Source organism: Carcharhinus amblyrhynchos, chromosome 15 (assembly GCF_965287045.1).
Source record: "Carcharhinus amblyrhynchos chromosome 15, sCarAmb.v2.hapA, whole genome shotgun sequence".
Classification (NCBI taxonomy): domain Eukaryota; kingdom Metazoa; phylum Chordata; class Chondrichthyes; order Carcharhiniformes; family Carcharhinidae; genus Carcharhinus; species Carcharhinus amblyrhynchos.
Genome location: NC_137338.1, coordinates 72,839,139 through 72,857,345, shown reverse-complemented (window position 1 = coordinate 72,857,345; position 18,207 = coordinate 72,839,139). Strand labels below are relative to the sequence as shown.

General features: G+C 42.7%; 1 protein-coding gene across 5 annotated transcripts in view; it reads left to right on the top strand.

The window, feature by feature from the left end:
- LOC145353434 (plastin-2-like) overlaps window positions 1-14,869 on the top strand; it is a 67,038-nt gene extending 52,169 nt beyond the window's left edge. For all 5 annotated transcript variants that reach the window (XM_080204203.1, XM_080204206.1, XM_080204205.1 and 2 more), the window contains 5 exons: window positions 907-1,021; window positions 3,986-4,119; window positions 6,004-6,127; window positions 9,904-10,028; window positions 12,812-14,869. In XM_080204203.1, coding sequence (XP_080060329.1) covers window positions 907-1,021; window positions 3,986-4,119; window positions 6,004-6,127; window positions 9,904-10,028; window positions 12,812-12,944 — 631 coding nt within the window. In that variant the 3' untranslated portion in view covers window positions 12,945-14,869. The remainder of the gene's footprint in view (window positions 1-906; window positions 1,022-3,985; window positions 4,120-6,003; window positions 6,128-9,903; window positions 10,029-12,811) is intronic.
- The last annotated feature ends 3,338 nt before the right edge of the window (window positions 14,870-18,207 follow it).

Below are 18,207 nucleotides of genomic sequence, written 5' to 3'. Positions count from 1 at the left end.
GCAGACTCTTAAATTATTAATCCAAAAATACTGTTAACCTATTGATGAATGTTGGGGCAAATGGTGAATAGATGTTGAGCAGTACAGTGGCACAGTGGCTAGCACTGCTGCCTCACAGCGCCAAGGACCTGGGTTCAGTTCCAGCCTAGATGATTGTCTGTGTGGAGTTTGCATGTTCTTCCTGAATCTGTGCAAGATGTGTAGGTTAGGTGGATTGGCCAGGCTAAAGTGCCCCTTAAGTATCCAGGATGTGCAGGTTACGGGGAATAGTGGGGTAAATACATGGGATTACACTATGCGGTGGTGGTGGGCTTGAATAAGATGCTATATTGGAGACTCGGTGCAGGCTCAATGGGCTGAATGGCCTCCTTCTCCACTGTGGGGATTCTGTGATATCTTCCCTATATCCTGAATCCATGTAAAATGTTGCAGATTAAAATGTTGGCTGGAAGGTCAATCCACCAAACAGCCAGTCTAGGTTTATAAAAGGCAGGACGCCGTTTGGATATTTTGAAAGTTGCACGTATTTCTTTGCTCTTGGGTTTACTATTTATTAAAACAAAACATAATTATTGGCAGCCCATTTGCCAGTTTTGGAATTATTAGAAGAACGCTGTGTGCTTTGGCTTGTTGTTTCTGTGATCCCAACTATTGCTCCTATATCAGGTTAATGTGGCTTTTACTCTTTGAAATGGCAATCAATCTTTGAATTTCACCTATTCCCTGTTTTTAAAACTTGCTCCGGTCTCTGGACCTGAATATACAGTTACATATTCTGATTGGACCCAGATCCAGGCCTGCACACCAACCTGAGCTGTTCTGAACACACAGTTTGCTATTTGATCATATTTTTCTCATACCATACTGTGGAAATGATTTAATACTCCATAAACCATTCTGTTGCAGTGATCTGGAGGATGCCTTGGTGATTCTGCAGCTGTATGAAAAGATCAAGGTTCCAGTGGACTGGAGTCGCGTGAACAAACCACCTTATCCTAAACTGGGCGCTAACATGAAGAAAGTGAGTTTTGAATGAAAGATTCTAATCTCTGGCAAGATATAGCAGAGCTTTTGTGTAGACCGACTGCAATCATGTCAACAAAATTCTAATATTCTGACCACTTAATGGCTTGCTGTAAATTGTGGTCATCTGAGATCCTCAAGGGTCTCTGCCCATGCTCCTTTTGTAATTCTGAGATTCCTTCATGTACACCAAGAGGCTTTAGATACTTGCTACTCTTTAAAATAGGAATTAGAGCACTTTGGATGATCAAAAATAGACAAGTATGAAAAATGTCTGCTATTGCAAAACCCATAGCTGTGGAAAGGCTCTTGAAGGAAAAAAACCCACGCAGCTGCAGTGTTCAAGAGGGGGCATGAGACTGACTGGATTGCTCTACAAAGAGTTGGCATGGACTCAATGGACTGAATGGCCGTAATAATGACTCCAGTAGTGTGCCACGCTAAAAGACTTTGGTCAAAATACAGTTCCAAATCACAGAACAGACAAAACAAATCCTCAATGAAATAAAAACAGGAATGCAATGCTGGGAACTGGAGAATGGGTGAAAATTGGAATATATTTGTAACTAAAGAAAAGGTTATAACCTTGTAGGGTTTTTTGGTTTCCCTGCGAAATGATGATGAGGCATTCTGTTGTCCAGTCCCAGTCCTTGGAGCTGAATACTGAATTAAAATTTAGAATACTTGACTGCCAATCTATATAATTGCAATGTCAGCCAGTCACCCAAAATCTATGGCAGAGGTTTCTTGGTCCAATGGTTCTAGATGTATGAGCTCTGGGTGAACTCCTGTCCAGCCATCCTTGAAAGTGTACACTTTGGGGTTGCCTGATGACTCACTCAGTATTCCACAACTTGTTTGAAATGGGATATATTTTTATGGCATTCTAATTGATTTCTTGAACAATGAATGACAGGCAGTCACTGTTCCTATCCTCTCACCTATCAACAAAAATTTTAGGAAACTAATTCTCCCAAAGTTTTATCACAAGATCAGATTTCCCTCCAGATCTACAACCTACTTATAGTTGGTGAGTGTGCTTTTTCTTTTCCAACACTATATGAGGAATATCAAATCAGCACAGAAATAGACCATTCAGCCTATCAAGTCTATACTGTCCCTTACCCCACTTGAATCAGTTAATCTAATCCCACTCTCAGGCTTATTCTCTATTCTTTATATCTCTCCTTTTTTGAGCAACTACTTAGTTCCCTTTTAAAAGGATTGATGAAATCTGCTTTTGCTGCCTGTGCCTAAGAACTGCAAATGTGAACCACTCTTTAAAGAAAGAATTTAGAAATTCATAGTCCTACAGCACAGGGGGGGCCATTTTTATTACCGTCCCTGTGCCAGCTCTTTGGAAAGGCCCACTCAATTAACACTGCTCTTTCCCATTCGCCTTGTCATTTTTCTTTTTGCTTTTCAAGTACATATCTAATTCCCTTTTAAAGGTTAGTAATTAATCAACTTCCACCAGCCTTTGTATCATTTTGTATTTTCTAATTCTCATTTAATTCTGAAAAATAATCCGTAAGTTTGTTAAATGTTGTTTAAAAAAAAGGACTCCTCAACATGATCCAAAATTAACCCAGATGACAGTGTATTAGAATGGGGCTCCAGAATTGCCTACTGTATCTTTTTTTCCATTCATTCATGGGACATGGGCGTTACTGGTTGGCCTGCACTTATTACCCATTCCTAGTTGCCTGAGGGCAGTTGAGAGTCAACCACATCTGTGATTTACATGCAGGCCTGACTAGATAAGGATGGCAGATTTCCTTTCCTAAAGGACATTAATGAACCAGATGGCTTATTCTGACAATTGGCAATGGTTTCATGGTCATCAGTAGATCCTTAATTCCAGATTTATTTTATTGTATTCAAATTCCACCATCTGCCATGGTGGGTTTCGAATCTGGTTCCCCAGAAGATTAGCTGAGTTTCTGGATTAATAGTCGAGCATTAATACCGCTAGGCCAGCGCCTCCTGTTAAATGTAGCTCCATTTGTGGAGTCTTCTGGCATGATGATGCTGAGAGAACAAATTCGAGGCCTCTACATACACCAATGCCACCAGGGAGGTGACTGGACAGCCAACTTGATACCCAACAGTAGGTTGTCATGAGAAATTGGGAGTTGTGAGAAGTGGGGAGTGAAGGGATGGGCATGGGTGATGATCATTGGTGAGCAACACCCACCCACCTCAGCAGGTTGACATCTCTGAACTGTGCAGTACAGAATGATGAAGCTCAATCCACAGCATCTTGGAGGAGAAGAGATGTCAGGGATTGAGTTCAAGACCGCGAATCAGTTTTTCATTTTTTGAATAGGTTTTTTTCTGGTGAATTATGCCATTAACAATATTCTATATTGCTGGTGAGATTTGCTCATTGAATTGAAATGAGCACAAATGACAAATGAGACTGGGATTGAAACCGAGGCCATATGAAACTGTACTCCTAGAGCCAGCAGGTATCTAGATCACTTTGAGTTGAACTAAATGGTCATTATTATTTTTATATGTTACTGGTTATGAGATAAATTAGAGTTGTTAATGTTATGGATATATATGGGGGTTTAATTTAAAACTACCCTGATCTCTCTTCTCTCCACTGTCCTTGAACAGAAAGGTGATTTTGATTTCCCCCATTAGAAGTGGCAGCATATTTTGCTCATCCCTTCAGTTTTGGAGTGATTCAGTCCTTAAATGTATAGTGGTCTTTGTGCATTTCCTCAGAATTTCTGCAGTTATAAGGGGCATCCATGTATCTTTAGTGATAACAAGATTGCTGTAATTTTCCGAAGGCTAGGATTTCCTTTTGTGTGAGTCGTAACCAGTCATGGCTTCAGTTAGTGAAAAGCCTTTGTCCAATACATATATAGTTTTTTTGTTTGAAATCATTTTATAAAGTAGCCAGGATAATATATATTTATGTATTTTATTTTGTCGTCTTACCCAAAAGCTGGAAAACTGTAACTATGCAGTTGAACTGGGAAAGAACAAAGCCAAGTTTTCACTCGTTGGGATTGCAGGTCAAGATCTGAATGAGGGCAAACACATGCCAACTTTAGCCTTGATGTGGCAGTTAATGAGGAGGTAAGATTGATTAAAAACTAGACATTGATGGCACTAAATGAGGTCTATCTGACGAATGTTAGAAATATGGACAGCTTGTTATAATCTTGCCGGTTTCTACCTTATACATTTGAACATTAAATAATCTCTAGTTTGAATATTGCTGAAAAGGGACATGTTGCTGAAACTTCATGTTTTGCACTCATCAGAACAAAGGCAAGAATGCCAAATTTTAAATAAGCATAATAATTCATACTAAAGGAGAAAAGAGGGGAATTTTCATGGCCGATTCACGCTGGTGGGATTCTCTGGTCCTGCTGGCAGTGCACCCCCTCTTGTGGGTTTTGCGGCAGTGGGGCGAGGGGGGATTGACATCAATGGGGACTCCCACTGACAACGGCGGGACCAGAGAATCCCACCGCCAGCAAACCACCTCCCACTGTCGAGAAATGCATGGCTGGGAGGTCAGGATTTCCCCCAAGAGTGCAGATTGCTTGGCAAATTGGCTCTGACTGGACGAGGTGTTGCCATGAAGAAAACAACAGGGAATTATATGTCTCCTGAAGCTTCCAGGTAATTCAGAAAAGATGCAAGGCTTGAACATGTTCCTTTTGTTAACAGAGAACAGATCTCTGCCTATGAACGTATGTCGCTTCTAGCAAGTGAAAATAAGTCATTCCAAAAGCGCAACTGATTATCTTCAATTGGTTGTTAGTGTAGCTGTTATTTAGGATTGTTCAGCAAGTGCTACCCAATCAAATCAATTTAACAGCAGATGTTTTGTTTTGGGTTTTGCAAACTTGGGCACAGCCAGAGGAGCATGGTGCTTGATTTTATCAGTCAGTCGGTGGGATGTATGGTTCACTATACCTGGCACAGCACTGGCAGCAGGTTTGCTCAGCAGAATCCAGCCCATTTAATTAGTTTCACTTACCTTGCTTTATCCCTACATCCCTGCAAATCTTTCCTCTTCAAATGCCTGTTTCAATTTTGAATTTCCGAGTTTGAGATCTTCAGTGAGGTGGCTGGGTGGCTGAAGCCTGTGTGAAACAGGTGAGGTCTGTCACTCTGTAAATCTTGAGGGAGACTTGCTGTGGAGTCAGGAACTATTGAATCTGCTTCCACTTCCTTCTCAGGTGATGCATCCCCACTCAAGAAAATACTTTTTTTCATGGTTTACTTTGATTGGGCCAAAGGGCCTGTTTCCATGCTGTAAATCTCTATAAATTTAAGTGATTTTCATCAAATGTATTTAAAATTAAAAGTATTTCCAGCAATACTCCCACAGTCCAAAGATGTGTGGATTAAGTGTATTGACCATGCTAAGTTGTTCCTTAATGTCAGGGGAACCAGCAGGAAAATATGTGGATTTACGGAGATAGGGCGTGGACCAATCGGTGCAGGCTCGATGGGCTGAATGGCTTCCTTCTGCCCGGTGAGCTCAGTTGGGAGAGCATGAGACTCTTAATTTCAGGGTCATGGTTTTAGGCCCAATGTTGGGTGCCATTGTTTTTTGGGTGGCATGGTGGCACAGTGGTTAACACTGCTGCCTCACAGCACCAGGGACCTGGTTTCAGTTCACTGTCTGTGTGGTGTTTGCATGTTCTGTCCGGGTCTGCGTGGGTTTCCTCCGGGTGCTCCTCTTTCCTCCAAAGATATGTGGATTAGGATGATTGGCCAGCTAAATTGCCCCTTAGTGTCGGGGGATTAGCAAGGTAAATTTATGGGGTTATGGGAATACAGCCTGGGTAGAATTGTGGTCGCCACAGACTCAATAGGCTGTACTGTAAGGATTCTATAATACTATAGTCCAGGCACTACTCTTTCAACTCCTGACACTGCACTGATGGCAGCAATGATGTCTCTTCTCACAGATCAAAGTAATACTGTTTTCGTTGCTCCTAGGTATACATTGAACATGCTGGAGGATATTGGTGATGGAGAAAAGGTTAATGATGATATCATTATAAACTGGGTTAATCAGACTTTATCGGACTCAGGAAAAAGTTCCTCTGTTACAAGTTTCAAGGTAATTACTTTCCTGCTGTTTTACTTGTTGATCTCCTGTGGCATTGCTTGAAGAGAGATTCTTTTTATATTTAAGACTACCTACACTTGCTTACCCAAAAAGGATTCCCCTCATCTACTGCACAGAAAAGCTATAAATTATACAAAGAGAACAACAAAGAACAACCCAGCACGGGAAACAGGCCCTTCGGCCCAACAAGCCCACGCCGCCGCATCACCCTACACCTATTCTACCCTGCGTATCTACAAATAGAACCCCTGACTTAGCCAGATTCAGGGGAGAATAGTGTCAATTTGGTAAAACCAATCAGCCTAAGAGCACATCTTTGGGGTGTGGGAGGAAACCGGAGCGCCCGGAGGAAACCCACGCAACCACAGGGAGAATGCACAAACTCCCACAGACACAGGCCCAAATCCATGTATCTGCACAGCTAGCAGTGCTAGTCACCGAGCTGTTGCGGCGCCCGTCTACCGGTCCAGGATCAAGCACACACACCGACACAAAGTACTAGGCCACTCCCGGAACCTCCAAGAGCAGCCCACGCACGACCCACCGTGTGCATGCCCCTCGTTTGACAACGAGGTGGACCTCCACCTGCGGAATAAAAAGACAAAAACGTTAATCACAAGCCTGCCTTTCCGGTGTCTCCCGAGGTTCTAACCCTTAATTAATAGCCCCTACCATAACCCTCCATCCTCGTTTCACTCATGTGCCTATCTAACTGAACCTTAAACGAGTCCAACGTTCCCGCCTCCACCACCCTACTCGGTAGCGTGTTCCATACCCCCACAACTCTCTGCGTAAAGAACCTTCCTCTCATATCCAAATTATACCTCTCCCCCCTCACCCTTAAATCATGTCCTCTTGTATTTGTAACCAATCTAGGGAGCAGTCTCTCACTATTGACTCTGTCTATTCCCTTCAGTATCTTATATACTTCTATCATGTCCCCTCTCAATCTCCGTCTTTCCAAGGAGAATAGTCCCAGTTTCTTCAACCTCTCCTCGTAACCCAGTCCCCCCATGCCAGGCAACATCCTGGTAAACCACCTCTGCACCCTTTCCAGAGACTCCACGGCCTTCCGGTAGTAAGGTGACCAGAACTGGACGCAGTACTCCAAATGCGGTCTAACCAACGTTCTATACAACTGAAGCATTAGACGGCAGCTTTTAAACTCTATACCCCTTCCTATAAAGGCTAGCATTCCATAAGCCTTCCTGACAACATTCTCCACTTGTGTCGCAACCTTCATGGATTTGTGAACCTGCACTCCCAGGTCCCTCTGTGTTTCTATACTCCTAATTTGTCTACCTTTAATCACATAGCTCCTCTCTACATTATTCCTACCAAAATGCATCACCTCGCATTTGTCAGGATTAAATTCCATCTGCCACCTATCTGCCCAATGCACCAACCTATCTATATCCTGTTGTATCACCTCACAATCCACTTCAGTACCCGCCAACCCTGCCATCTTGGTGTCATCAGCAAACTTGCTGATCACACCACCTACACTCTCTTCCAAGTCATTTATGTAGACTACAAAGAGGAGAGGTCCCAGTACTGAGCCCTGCGGCACACTACTGGTCACTGGCCTCCAGCCGGACAAAGTCCCCTCCACAACTACCCTCTGTCTCCTATTTCCCAGCCAGTTCCCAATCCACCTAGCTACCTGACCTCGTATCCCATGCGCCTTAACCTTTTCTACCAGCCTACCATGAGGGACTTTGTCAAACGCCTTACTGAAATCCATATAGATGACATCAACGGCTCTACCATCGTCAACCGTTTTTGTCACCTCCTCAAAGAATTCCAACAGATTCATAAGGCAAGACCTCCCTCTAACAAAGCCATGTTGCGTATCCCCAATCAGACCGCAACGCTCCAAATGCTCATACATCCTACCCCTTACTTTTTCCATTAATTTCCCTACCACCGATGTCAAACTCACCAGCCTAAATTATAGTTAGAAATGAAAGAGCGTACAAATGTGTCTTGTTTTATGTGTACCACTTATACATACCTAATACTCTGATCTTCCCATCAAACAATCATACAGTAACTGTGCTGACATTTCCTTACTATTACAGAGGTCAGCTTTAGTTTCACAGCCAGCCCCCCTACTCATGAGTTTTGTTTAATGGTCTGACCGTTTACTGGCTGGCACAGTGTCTGTGAGTGAGAGATGAGGTGGGACACAAAGCAGAGTCTATTTAGTCAGCAAACAGCCTATTTTGACAGTGAATATGAACTACAAAGGGGCCTATTTAAAGAGTCTTGACAGCAAAAGTCTACTTACTTAATAGAGTCCACCAAATTGTTGTACAAATATTGACAAACAGGACCCATGACTGAAACTAGGTATCCCATTGTTGAGACTAAGTGCATTTGAGGTGGCTGCCTCCAACCAGAATGGTGGGATCCTGCGCCAGATGGTGTGCTTGAAACTTCCTTACTTATACATGGTTCAGTTCCCCTTTGACTTTCCTGGCAGACTGGTAGTTGATTTTTCATCTCCCTGTCCCCAGCTGACAGATTCAAAGGTCCTGGCACCATATTTAAACATCAGTCCAGCAGACTCGTATCACTCTCTCCAGCTCACCCATCTTCACCAGGTCACCCCTGTATCCCTCAACGCCAGGCACAGTACTGAACAGGAGATGGTAACGCAGGAGGGCCCAAGGGTCCATGGAGACCAGCTCAGCATGGAGATGGAGGCAGGAATGGGTCTGCCTGGCAGAGTAATGAACAGTGCAGCACAATGGCATTCACCCCTGAGTGCCGCCTTGTGCATGCCACTCTTTAGCAATCGGGTTTAACGCTGACATGCTTTCCTGCTGGTGTGGCACAGGATTGAAAGGCCTGAAGGGACACCAGCAGGCAGCTGTTTTAATGAGCATTCATGAGATCCAAATACTGTTTGTGCCACCTGCCAGCAAGATGACTGGCCCGCCCATTAACTCGCCTTTGGGAGAGTTGCAACCTAATTTTATGCCAGCGGGTTTCTGACTTTTTGGCTCTTTTGCCAGATTTTCTACACCTGCACGTAACCAAACCTGCTGCGGTTGAGATGGGAGAATTCCACCATACATGCATCTCCAGTAAAAGCAGGATTATATCTCCAGTAAAATGAAACGAATGGAGTATTATTATCTCACACAAATCTGTGTAAAATCAATTCAGTGTGGTTCCTAGGTACGACTGACAGTGAAAGTACCCAATCCAAGACTTGTGATACCACCGTTTACAGCCTTTGTTTCATTTTGTCCCGCGAACACGTGTAATTCTGGAAATCAGATTAAGTGGGACAAATGATTGCAGTGATTTCTTGTAAGGAAGAAGTTAGATAATTATCTGGATATTATTTGAAGCTGACATCCCAGATCTACCTGTATAGGGTGTGCAGCCCAAGTCTGAAATCCATTAACCCAGGGTGGGATTTTCCGCACACTGTGCCACGTGTTTCGTGGTGGCAGAGGTGGTCCTCCATTGGCTGACAGTGGGATCTTCTGGTCCTGTCGCTGTCCAAAGGGATTTCCTGTTGAATGCACTCCTCGTCGCCATGAAACTGCTGGCAGGACTGGAAGATCCCAGCAGCATGAAAGGCCAGCGAGTTCAGCTGGCCTCTTTCCTAGCTGTGAGTTGTCTGAGATAGCAGAGTCCCTGTGTCTGGGATTGTTACTCATTGCCTGTGTGTGACCACCAAGCCTGCAAGGGTGTTGTTTGTTCAGAACGTTGTCTGATGCATGCCATCCAATATGTTATTCAATATACAGGACAAAGAAATTAGCACAAGTATACCAGTACTGGATCTAATCGATGCTATTCAGCCTGCATCAATCAGATATGACCTTGTGAAGACTGGAGATCTGACTGACGAAGAGAAACTTCAAAATGCCAAGTGAGTAGTCTATATGCTGGAAGCACCCTTTTAAGGAAAGCTATATAATTGGGAGAAAGGAAAAGAAGGGTATGTTAATAGTGTGAGCACTATCATAACCCTGTTGGGCTGAATGGTCTACTTCTGTGCTGCCAATTCTATGTAATTCTAGCCTTGTTGCTTAAAGCAGGAGCAAAACCAATTTCCTTTACACAAACTGATTAGAGTTCCAGGATATAACTGTGAATGGAATTTGACCTCACTTCGGGCTGTGTTCATCCAAAACTTTACTGCCTGTACTTTAGTGTGCTCCAAATCTCATTAATCCATCACCCCAATTCCTGATGATCTTCACTTCTTCACTGCCTCCCTGCCCAACAACAAGGAACAGCAATGCATTTCCAAGTCAGGATGGTGAGTTGCTTGGAGGGGAAATGTCCAGATGGTGGTACTCCCGTGTCTCTGCATACGTGCCTTTGCAGATGGGATGGACATCATCCATTTGGTAGATTGTGACGAGTGATGTTCTCCCAGTGTCTGTACTAGAGCCTCGGCTTTTCCCCATTTACATCATTGAACTCAATGAAGAAACAAAGGGAGTACCTCCAAGTTCGCAAATGACACCGATCAGGCACAGTCAGTTGTTGAGATGGAGCAAGAAGTTACAAATGGACATATATAAATGAATAAAGTGCTAGAATTCAAACATAAGAATGTGATACTTCAGTTGTGGAGAGTCCTATTGACAACCTCATCAGAATTGGGTATCAAAAGATACAGAACTAACACAGATTATGGAGCTGAGGAACAGATCAGCAATTATCTAACTGAATGGTGGAACTGGCTTGAGAGGCTGAATAGCTCACCCTTGATCCTATATTCTTACAATTAATGGTTTTAATGTAGTTTACACAAAATACAACAGAATTTGATGTACTTTGGCATGTGTAATAATATCATCATTTTGAGCATGATGAGGCCCAGAAAGTGTGCGTGTTTTGAATTATCACAATTCCATCTAGCTGCCTTCTTGTCAAACCCCTCAATCCCTTTTCTTTTCAAAAACACATCTTTAAAACCTATATACATGTCCTGGGGTGGTATGGTATCACAGTGGTTAGCACTGCTGCTTCACACTGCCAGGGACCCAGGTTCGATTCCCAGCTTGGGTCACTGTCTATGTGAGGTTTGCATGTTATCCCTGTGTCCGTGTGGGTTTCCTCCGGGTGCTCTGGTTTCCTCCCATATTCTGCAAAATTGCTGATTGGGTGCATTGACCCGAACAAACGCCAGACTGTGGCAAGTAGGGGAATTTCACAGTAACTGCATTGCAGTGTTAATGTAAGCCTTACTTGTGATTAATGAATAAACTTTACTTTTGCTTTCCTTCAAAATTGCAAGTAAAGGAACCAAATGCACTTAAAATTGTTTAAACATGATCTTATCAGGATTTAGCAAGCTGTCGGTTCTGCCGAGAAAAATGGCACGTTTTTCTCCAGAGAAACAGGGCGCCTATCCCCCCAGACCATCAATGGCAGCACTCCCCTCCCCCCACAAACAACATTGCCGCTGGCATCCCCAGCTCCCACATCGCCTCACTGCAAGAGATAACTGAATCCCCCCTCTCCCATGAGACTTCCAGTCAGGTCTGCCCCTGGCACGGGTTGGCATGGGCATGGCGCCAAATTGACAATGCCAACATGTGCCAGGGCATTGCCTGGGCACATGTCCCTCTCCCTCAGAGGAATCCCCACAGCAGGCTCCCATCTGGGTGAATCTGTTGTTAAATGTGTCGACGTGACATCCTGTCAGCGAGGTTTGAAAATGCACCTCGGGCTCAATATATGGTGAGAGGGGTGGTTAATATGTTAATGTTTTTAAATGTATTAAAATCAGGTTCACACTCATTACATCACTGGCAAGGGGCAGTGGAAATAGGATATTGTGATCTCGCTGGCGAGATTTGCGATTTCTGGGTTTTGCCAGATCTTTGCGGAGAGTGGGCTCGGATCCCACCCGTGATGTGTTCATCCTGAACATCTGTAAAGGTCTAGCCTCTTGAGCATTCCCAGTTCCTTCATTGCCACAGCCTGAAATCCTGGGAATCCCCCTGCAAGCCTGCCTATCTCTCTCTGCTCCTTCAAACCTGCTCCTTGATCAAACCTTTGGTCACCTGTCCTTATAGCTTTCTTTACGGTTTTATGTCAGTTTTGGACTGATTACGTTCCTGTGAATAACCTTGGATCATTTTAATTCAGTAAATTCTAACATTCTAGCATTGACAATGCTATCTAAATTCAGAGTGTTGTTTGATGCCCAAAGCCCTAATCATAACAAGGCAGGAATCCCTTAGCCGCCACACTTGGGCACTGTTAAGATACACTAGTGGAGAATTTAGCATCTAAGTGCATCTAACCAGCATGTCTTTCGGATTGTGGAAGGAAACCGGAACACCTGGAGGAAAGCCACGTAGACAAGGGGGAGAACACGCAGACTCTGCACACGGTGACTCAAACTAGGAATTGAACTGAGGTCCCTGGCAGCAGCGCTAACCATTGTGCTGCCCTAGATTGTAGAAATCTACAATAACACAACTTGCTTTCTTATTCAGCATTAGTTATTAAGTTTCTGCAGCAGTCCCAAACTACCATTCAGGCCACAAGAACTGTCGCAAATCTGCCAGCAATATTTAAGCTAGTGCAGCTGCACAACATGTTTATTCATATAACTGGAACAATGAGATTGCTTTTATTAAAAAACTTGTGCCCGATCCAAGTACATTTGATTCTTTTGTTTTTCTCCAGGTATGCCATTTCGATGTCAAGAAAAATTGGAACTCGAGTCTATGCTCTTCCAGAGGACTTAGTTGAAGTAAAACCGAAAATGGTTATGACTGTTTTTGCATGTCTGATGGGAAAAGGAATGAAGAAAGTCTGAAAGATGTGACCCAAGTTAAATTGATTTTCACCAGTTCCTAGCCTGGGTGCAACTTTCAAATGTAGGACATTTGCTTAGATTTGCTCCTGTTTTGTCACAACCATTTTAACTGGCTTTGCTACTGCTGAAAAGTTATGGTAGATCAAAGATCCTGTCCCCTTGTCATTGTAAAAAAAATCTCCAGCAGGGTGCTTTCTAGAATGCATGCTGAGCTACAGAACTTCTATGCATATTCTAAACTTTCTCCACTAAACCAAAACGGGTTGCAACTGGTGCCTAAATAAGACCATTCACAATAATTACCAAACCATTTACCTATTCAACAAATACAATTTGAGTTGTGTCAAGAGAGTATATTTGGAGGCAATTTTTTTCAGAGCTTGTTCTACTGTGCCATGGAAACACCATGAAAGAGGCTGTGAGGACAGGCCCAGGCTTTGCTGGAGCATGGAAATGTGCTTCATAATCTGTTAGACATATTTGTGCGTGTTTAGGTTTTAAAAGATGTTGCCTGACATGCTGGCTGACAACATAGCGAAGGCAACAGGGCATCTGGAAGCTTGGTGAACAACAGGCCAAAGTATCTATCTCCTTGACCAATGAAACTGAAGTATTGAGAAATAAACAAAGAAGGAATGGAGAAGATGGGTGAATTCAACGTTAGTTCAGACACAGAAAGTAAAATAAAGCGAGAGGAAAACATAATAATGGATTGAGAGATTGAAAAAAAGAGGAAGGAAAATTAATTAAAATTTGACATATTTAATACTGCTGAGAACACTTCACAAGCTGAAGGAATAAGAACCATACTTATAATGGTTTACTTTCTGGGCCAGAGAGGTTGATTGGTGATCATGAATAATTATCACATCAAAATGATCCTCGTGTTGTTAATTACTAGACTTAATTTCATGGACATTTAATGTGCAAATGCCACAACTTGGTAAAAATCACAGGGAGATTTAAATGCAAAATGTTGTGAGGTTAACTGCAGAGCAGCACAAATTGGCTAGAAACTAGAGGCGATTTGACATGCACAAGAAATACTTTTCTTGCCACAAGTTGCTGGATAATTTGCATACTAATAATGGTGTGTCATTCAAATACTGTTATTTTTACGGAAACACCTGGCTCATTTTATTTTGACGATGGTATTTCCATCACTGGTTGATGTAATGCATCAACATTTTCTGGTACAGCTAGATTCAGACCTAAGATTGCACTAACTTAGATTTAGAGCCAAGATAGCAGCTAACCTGTCCTTACATTTGCAGCTTGAATATGCTTGACAAAGATTAAAGGAGATGTTAATTGTACTATGTGTAGTCCCTACACATTAACCAAGAAACCAGTACTGACAATGGGGAATAAACACTTCACCCATTCCTGTGATATTCCCTTGTCATTTGCAACATAGGTGTTGGTCCATTTATTTTAAGTGGGTTAAAACTAATGCTATGATAGGATTTTCAGCAGGATCTTATATTCATTAACCCTGCCAACAATGCACCCTGAGTAATATTCTCTAACTAAATAATGGAAGTTGGCCCTACTTTCTAAACCAATGAGTTTGCATCTGTGCAGAAAGGATGTCTCTTCCTTGTCATTCCTTCTTTGAGTTTGTGAAATAATTGAACAGTATTGAATGTAAACTAACCAAAAATGGCCCTTGTGTTGTTGTATTTACTGCAATGCTAGAGAATCTAAATTACAGCACTCCATTTTTCTTAACTAACTTTTCTACCCAAAGAAAGTATGTTTTTTATATTTTTGTTTTGTAAAATTCCTTTCAAAATGCTAGCTTTAAGCATAAGATGCTTTTTATTTAAGGTACTTGCAAGCCAGAAATTCATGTCTTCATATAAATATACTAACAAAATAAAAATAAAGAATGGTTTGACACCTTGCAAGTAAAACAAAAAAAATTGTATATCTGCATCATTTTTTCCCTCTTCCTCTGCATCGCAAATGAGAACCTTGGTTCATTTTTGTTCTTGTTCTATTCTTTAGCCTTAGTTAAGTAACACTCGCAATGCTGTCCCAACCTGTATCAACTAACACAGAACAGCACCTCTACTGGAGCATTCTGAGCCAGCAGGTTGTGGACTCAAGTATTAGCAACTTGAATGTATCATCCAGACTTGCAGTTCAGAGCAGTGTTGAAGGAATGCTGTACTGTCAGAAGTGGAATCTCGCAGAGGAGATGTCCAAAGTAAGGCCATGACTCATTGTTGAGGAGAAAAGATCCCCTGGTCACCAGTTGAAGAATTGTCTCCCCTCAACTAAACACCATGAGTAGAATTTTGTTTGCTCTGCCACTGTGAGTGGAGAATTTGGCACTCAGCTAAAACTCCCTTCACTGCAGTGGCACTGGAGAATCTCAGTCGCGACAAGGTCAGAGGTTTTTAGCGCATAAAGACTGGTTGATTCTCTGGTTTTCTGTTTCTGAGACTTGGTGGGAAAACTGGTTGCCTGTAACAGTGCTTGTACTGCAAAAATAATGAACTGGCTGTCACGTACTCTGCTACATACTTCATACTGAAAGTGCTGTACAGATCTCACTAAACCTGTGAGCTTCCTCATCTGTGTTGCTAAGTACCACACTGTGCTCGCCTACTAAATCAGGAGACAATCCCTAATTTCAGGTTCAGTCCATTAGGTAATCATTCCAATTATTGGTGGTGCAAAACATATCCCTGTTGGGCCTTTTGAGATAATTACGCATGTGTATCAACTTACATGACATACACTCTAATTCTCTTGGCTTGGCAGAACACTTTTATATAGAATTTTACAGCCAGTGTATAAGCTCCACTTCAACCTCCGCCCACCTTTCTTCATCTCTCTTCCATTGACTTCTGTTGCTTCACCATGAGTACGTGCAGTCAACCGAGACTGCAACTGTGAAAGCAGTTTGATATGTCCCGACATAGACATTCTGTGACTCAGAAAAAGACTGACGTATTCCTTGATTGGTAAGGAATATAATACGGCTGTAATAATCGTCAGGACTGGTGATCCAACATTAGATTGACTCTATTTCTACGTTCCATGCATGGTTGACTGATAGTGCAGGACATTCATTTAAATAATAGAATGTAGTTAAATGAAGCATGGGATAATTTTCTGTCTGTATAAGACAGAATTCTTTTGGCCATTTGAATTGAGCCTGAGACTCTGTGCATGACATAGCTCCTACGGGGGAGGTGGGGGGAGAGACATTATGAATTTTTTTTTGATACTTTAATGGCCTGCTTCATTCTGTGCTTTTGGTTTTTTTGTCATTTTTATATTTATTTGAGTTTGATATTTTTATTAGAACAGAAGACACAAATCTAAAATAGCTAAATACTGTCTGTAATTTGTTAGAAAGCTGGCTGTAATCAACACATTTATAAGACTGCAGTAGAATCAGAAGAGCTGAAGAGACAAGCTCTTGTAATATAACTTTACACAACAGCCGAGAGTGGCAAGGCAGGTTTCCTCAGCAATCAGCAAGTCAAGCGCAGCGATCAAGGTTTGTTCTGGGACAGTCCTGGTATGATATTTCATGGCTGAATGATACAAGATACGCGAAGGATGTGCCAGGGAGATCAGCACGCATCAGAGCCAGACTGCCCACCTCTGTGTCTGTGAGCACTAGCACACCAACCCTGATTGTTTCTGCAGCCTCTAGACTGGCAGAGAACCAACTGCAGAACTATGCCATCTGCTGCAAAGTAACAGGCACAATAGTGATGCCACTGCTGGGGGGCAGTAAAAGTTATTCCCCTGCTTTTGGCTTCTAGTCCAGAATGGCATTATCAACAAACACTTTGTCCCACACTTGTATCAAGCACGAGACTGCTGCATTGGTCAGAACTGTCAGCAGTTTCACCACCTCTCCCATCTAAGAATTGCATTGACATGACAAAATTGCACGTTGGATACATTTCTACAAAAACAGCTGACCACGCTTATGGAATACCATGCACGGTTCCTGTCTCTGCTACAGGAAGGATGTGGAGGCACCGCAGATGGAGGAAGCAAGACTTACTGAGATGATGTTGAAACTGAAGTTGTAATCGTTAGGAAAAATTGAAAAGTCTTGGGGTTCTTTGGACCAAAGCACAACATACCATTTAATACCTTTTAGGACTGTGTGGGCAATTAAGTGCATGGCCCCTTTAAACATTTTTGCAGTGGCACACATGCATAGTAATTTAAAGGGGCTGACTTGTGCACGGGAGCTTTGGATTGCTGCATGACCGCATGGCTCAGAGAGGAAGACTGCAGAGGTGTAAGCTAATGGAGCTCTTTGAAAATGATGAAAGCATTTAATGGGGTAAACATAGAAAAGGGACTAAAACTAGAGGTCACAAATAGAAGAGAATCTTTAATAAATCCAGGAAAGAACTCAGAAGAAACATCTTTTCTCAGAGAGTGGTTAGGATGTGGAAATCATTGACTCAACCATTCACTGTGGCAATCAGCAGAAATGCATTTAAGAGGAAGCTAGATAAATCCAGGATGGAGATGAAATTGGAAGACGATGCTGAGAGGAGTGGGAAGAGGATTGTGTAGAACTGAAACAGCTGCAGAGACCAGTTGGGTTGAAGACCTTGGTTCTGCACTATAAATTCTATTTGATAAGCAGATCATTGACTGGAGCCGTGTGTGGGTATTAATGCAGAACACACCTGGTCCTCTCAGCTATACACTGCCACTCATTCTGTGCTCCAGCCTCAGACTAACTGGGATTTTACTGCACCCCAGCAGTGGACTTACAGGTAGGGGAGGCCCATAAGATGCTATGGCACCAGGCCTGCCTCCTACCCGCCCATTCCTCAAGACTACTCTTGCTCATCCTGACGACACTGGGATTGAGTCACTGAGCCATAAAGGTTCACAGCATGGAAACAAGCCCTTCAGCCCAACTTGTCCATGCTGCCCATTTTTTAATACCTAAGCTAGTCACAACTGCCTGCATTTGGCCCATATCCCTCTGTAGCCATCTTACCCATGTGACTGTCTAATTGCTTTTTAAAAGACAAAATTGTACCCACATCTACTACTACTCTGGCAGCTCATTCTAGACACTCACCACCCTCTATGTGAAAAAATTGCCCTACTGGGGCCCTTTTGTATCTCTCCTCTCTCACTTAAACTTATGCCCTCTAGTTTTAGACCCCCCCTATCTTTGGGAAAAGATATTGACTATCAAGCTGATCTATGCCCCTCATTATTTTATAGATCTCTATGAGATCACCCCTAAGCCTCCTAC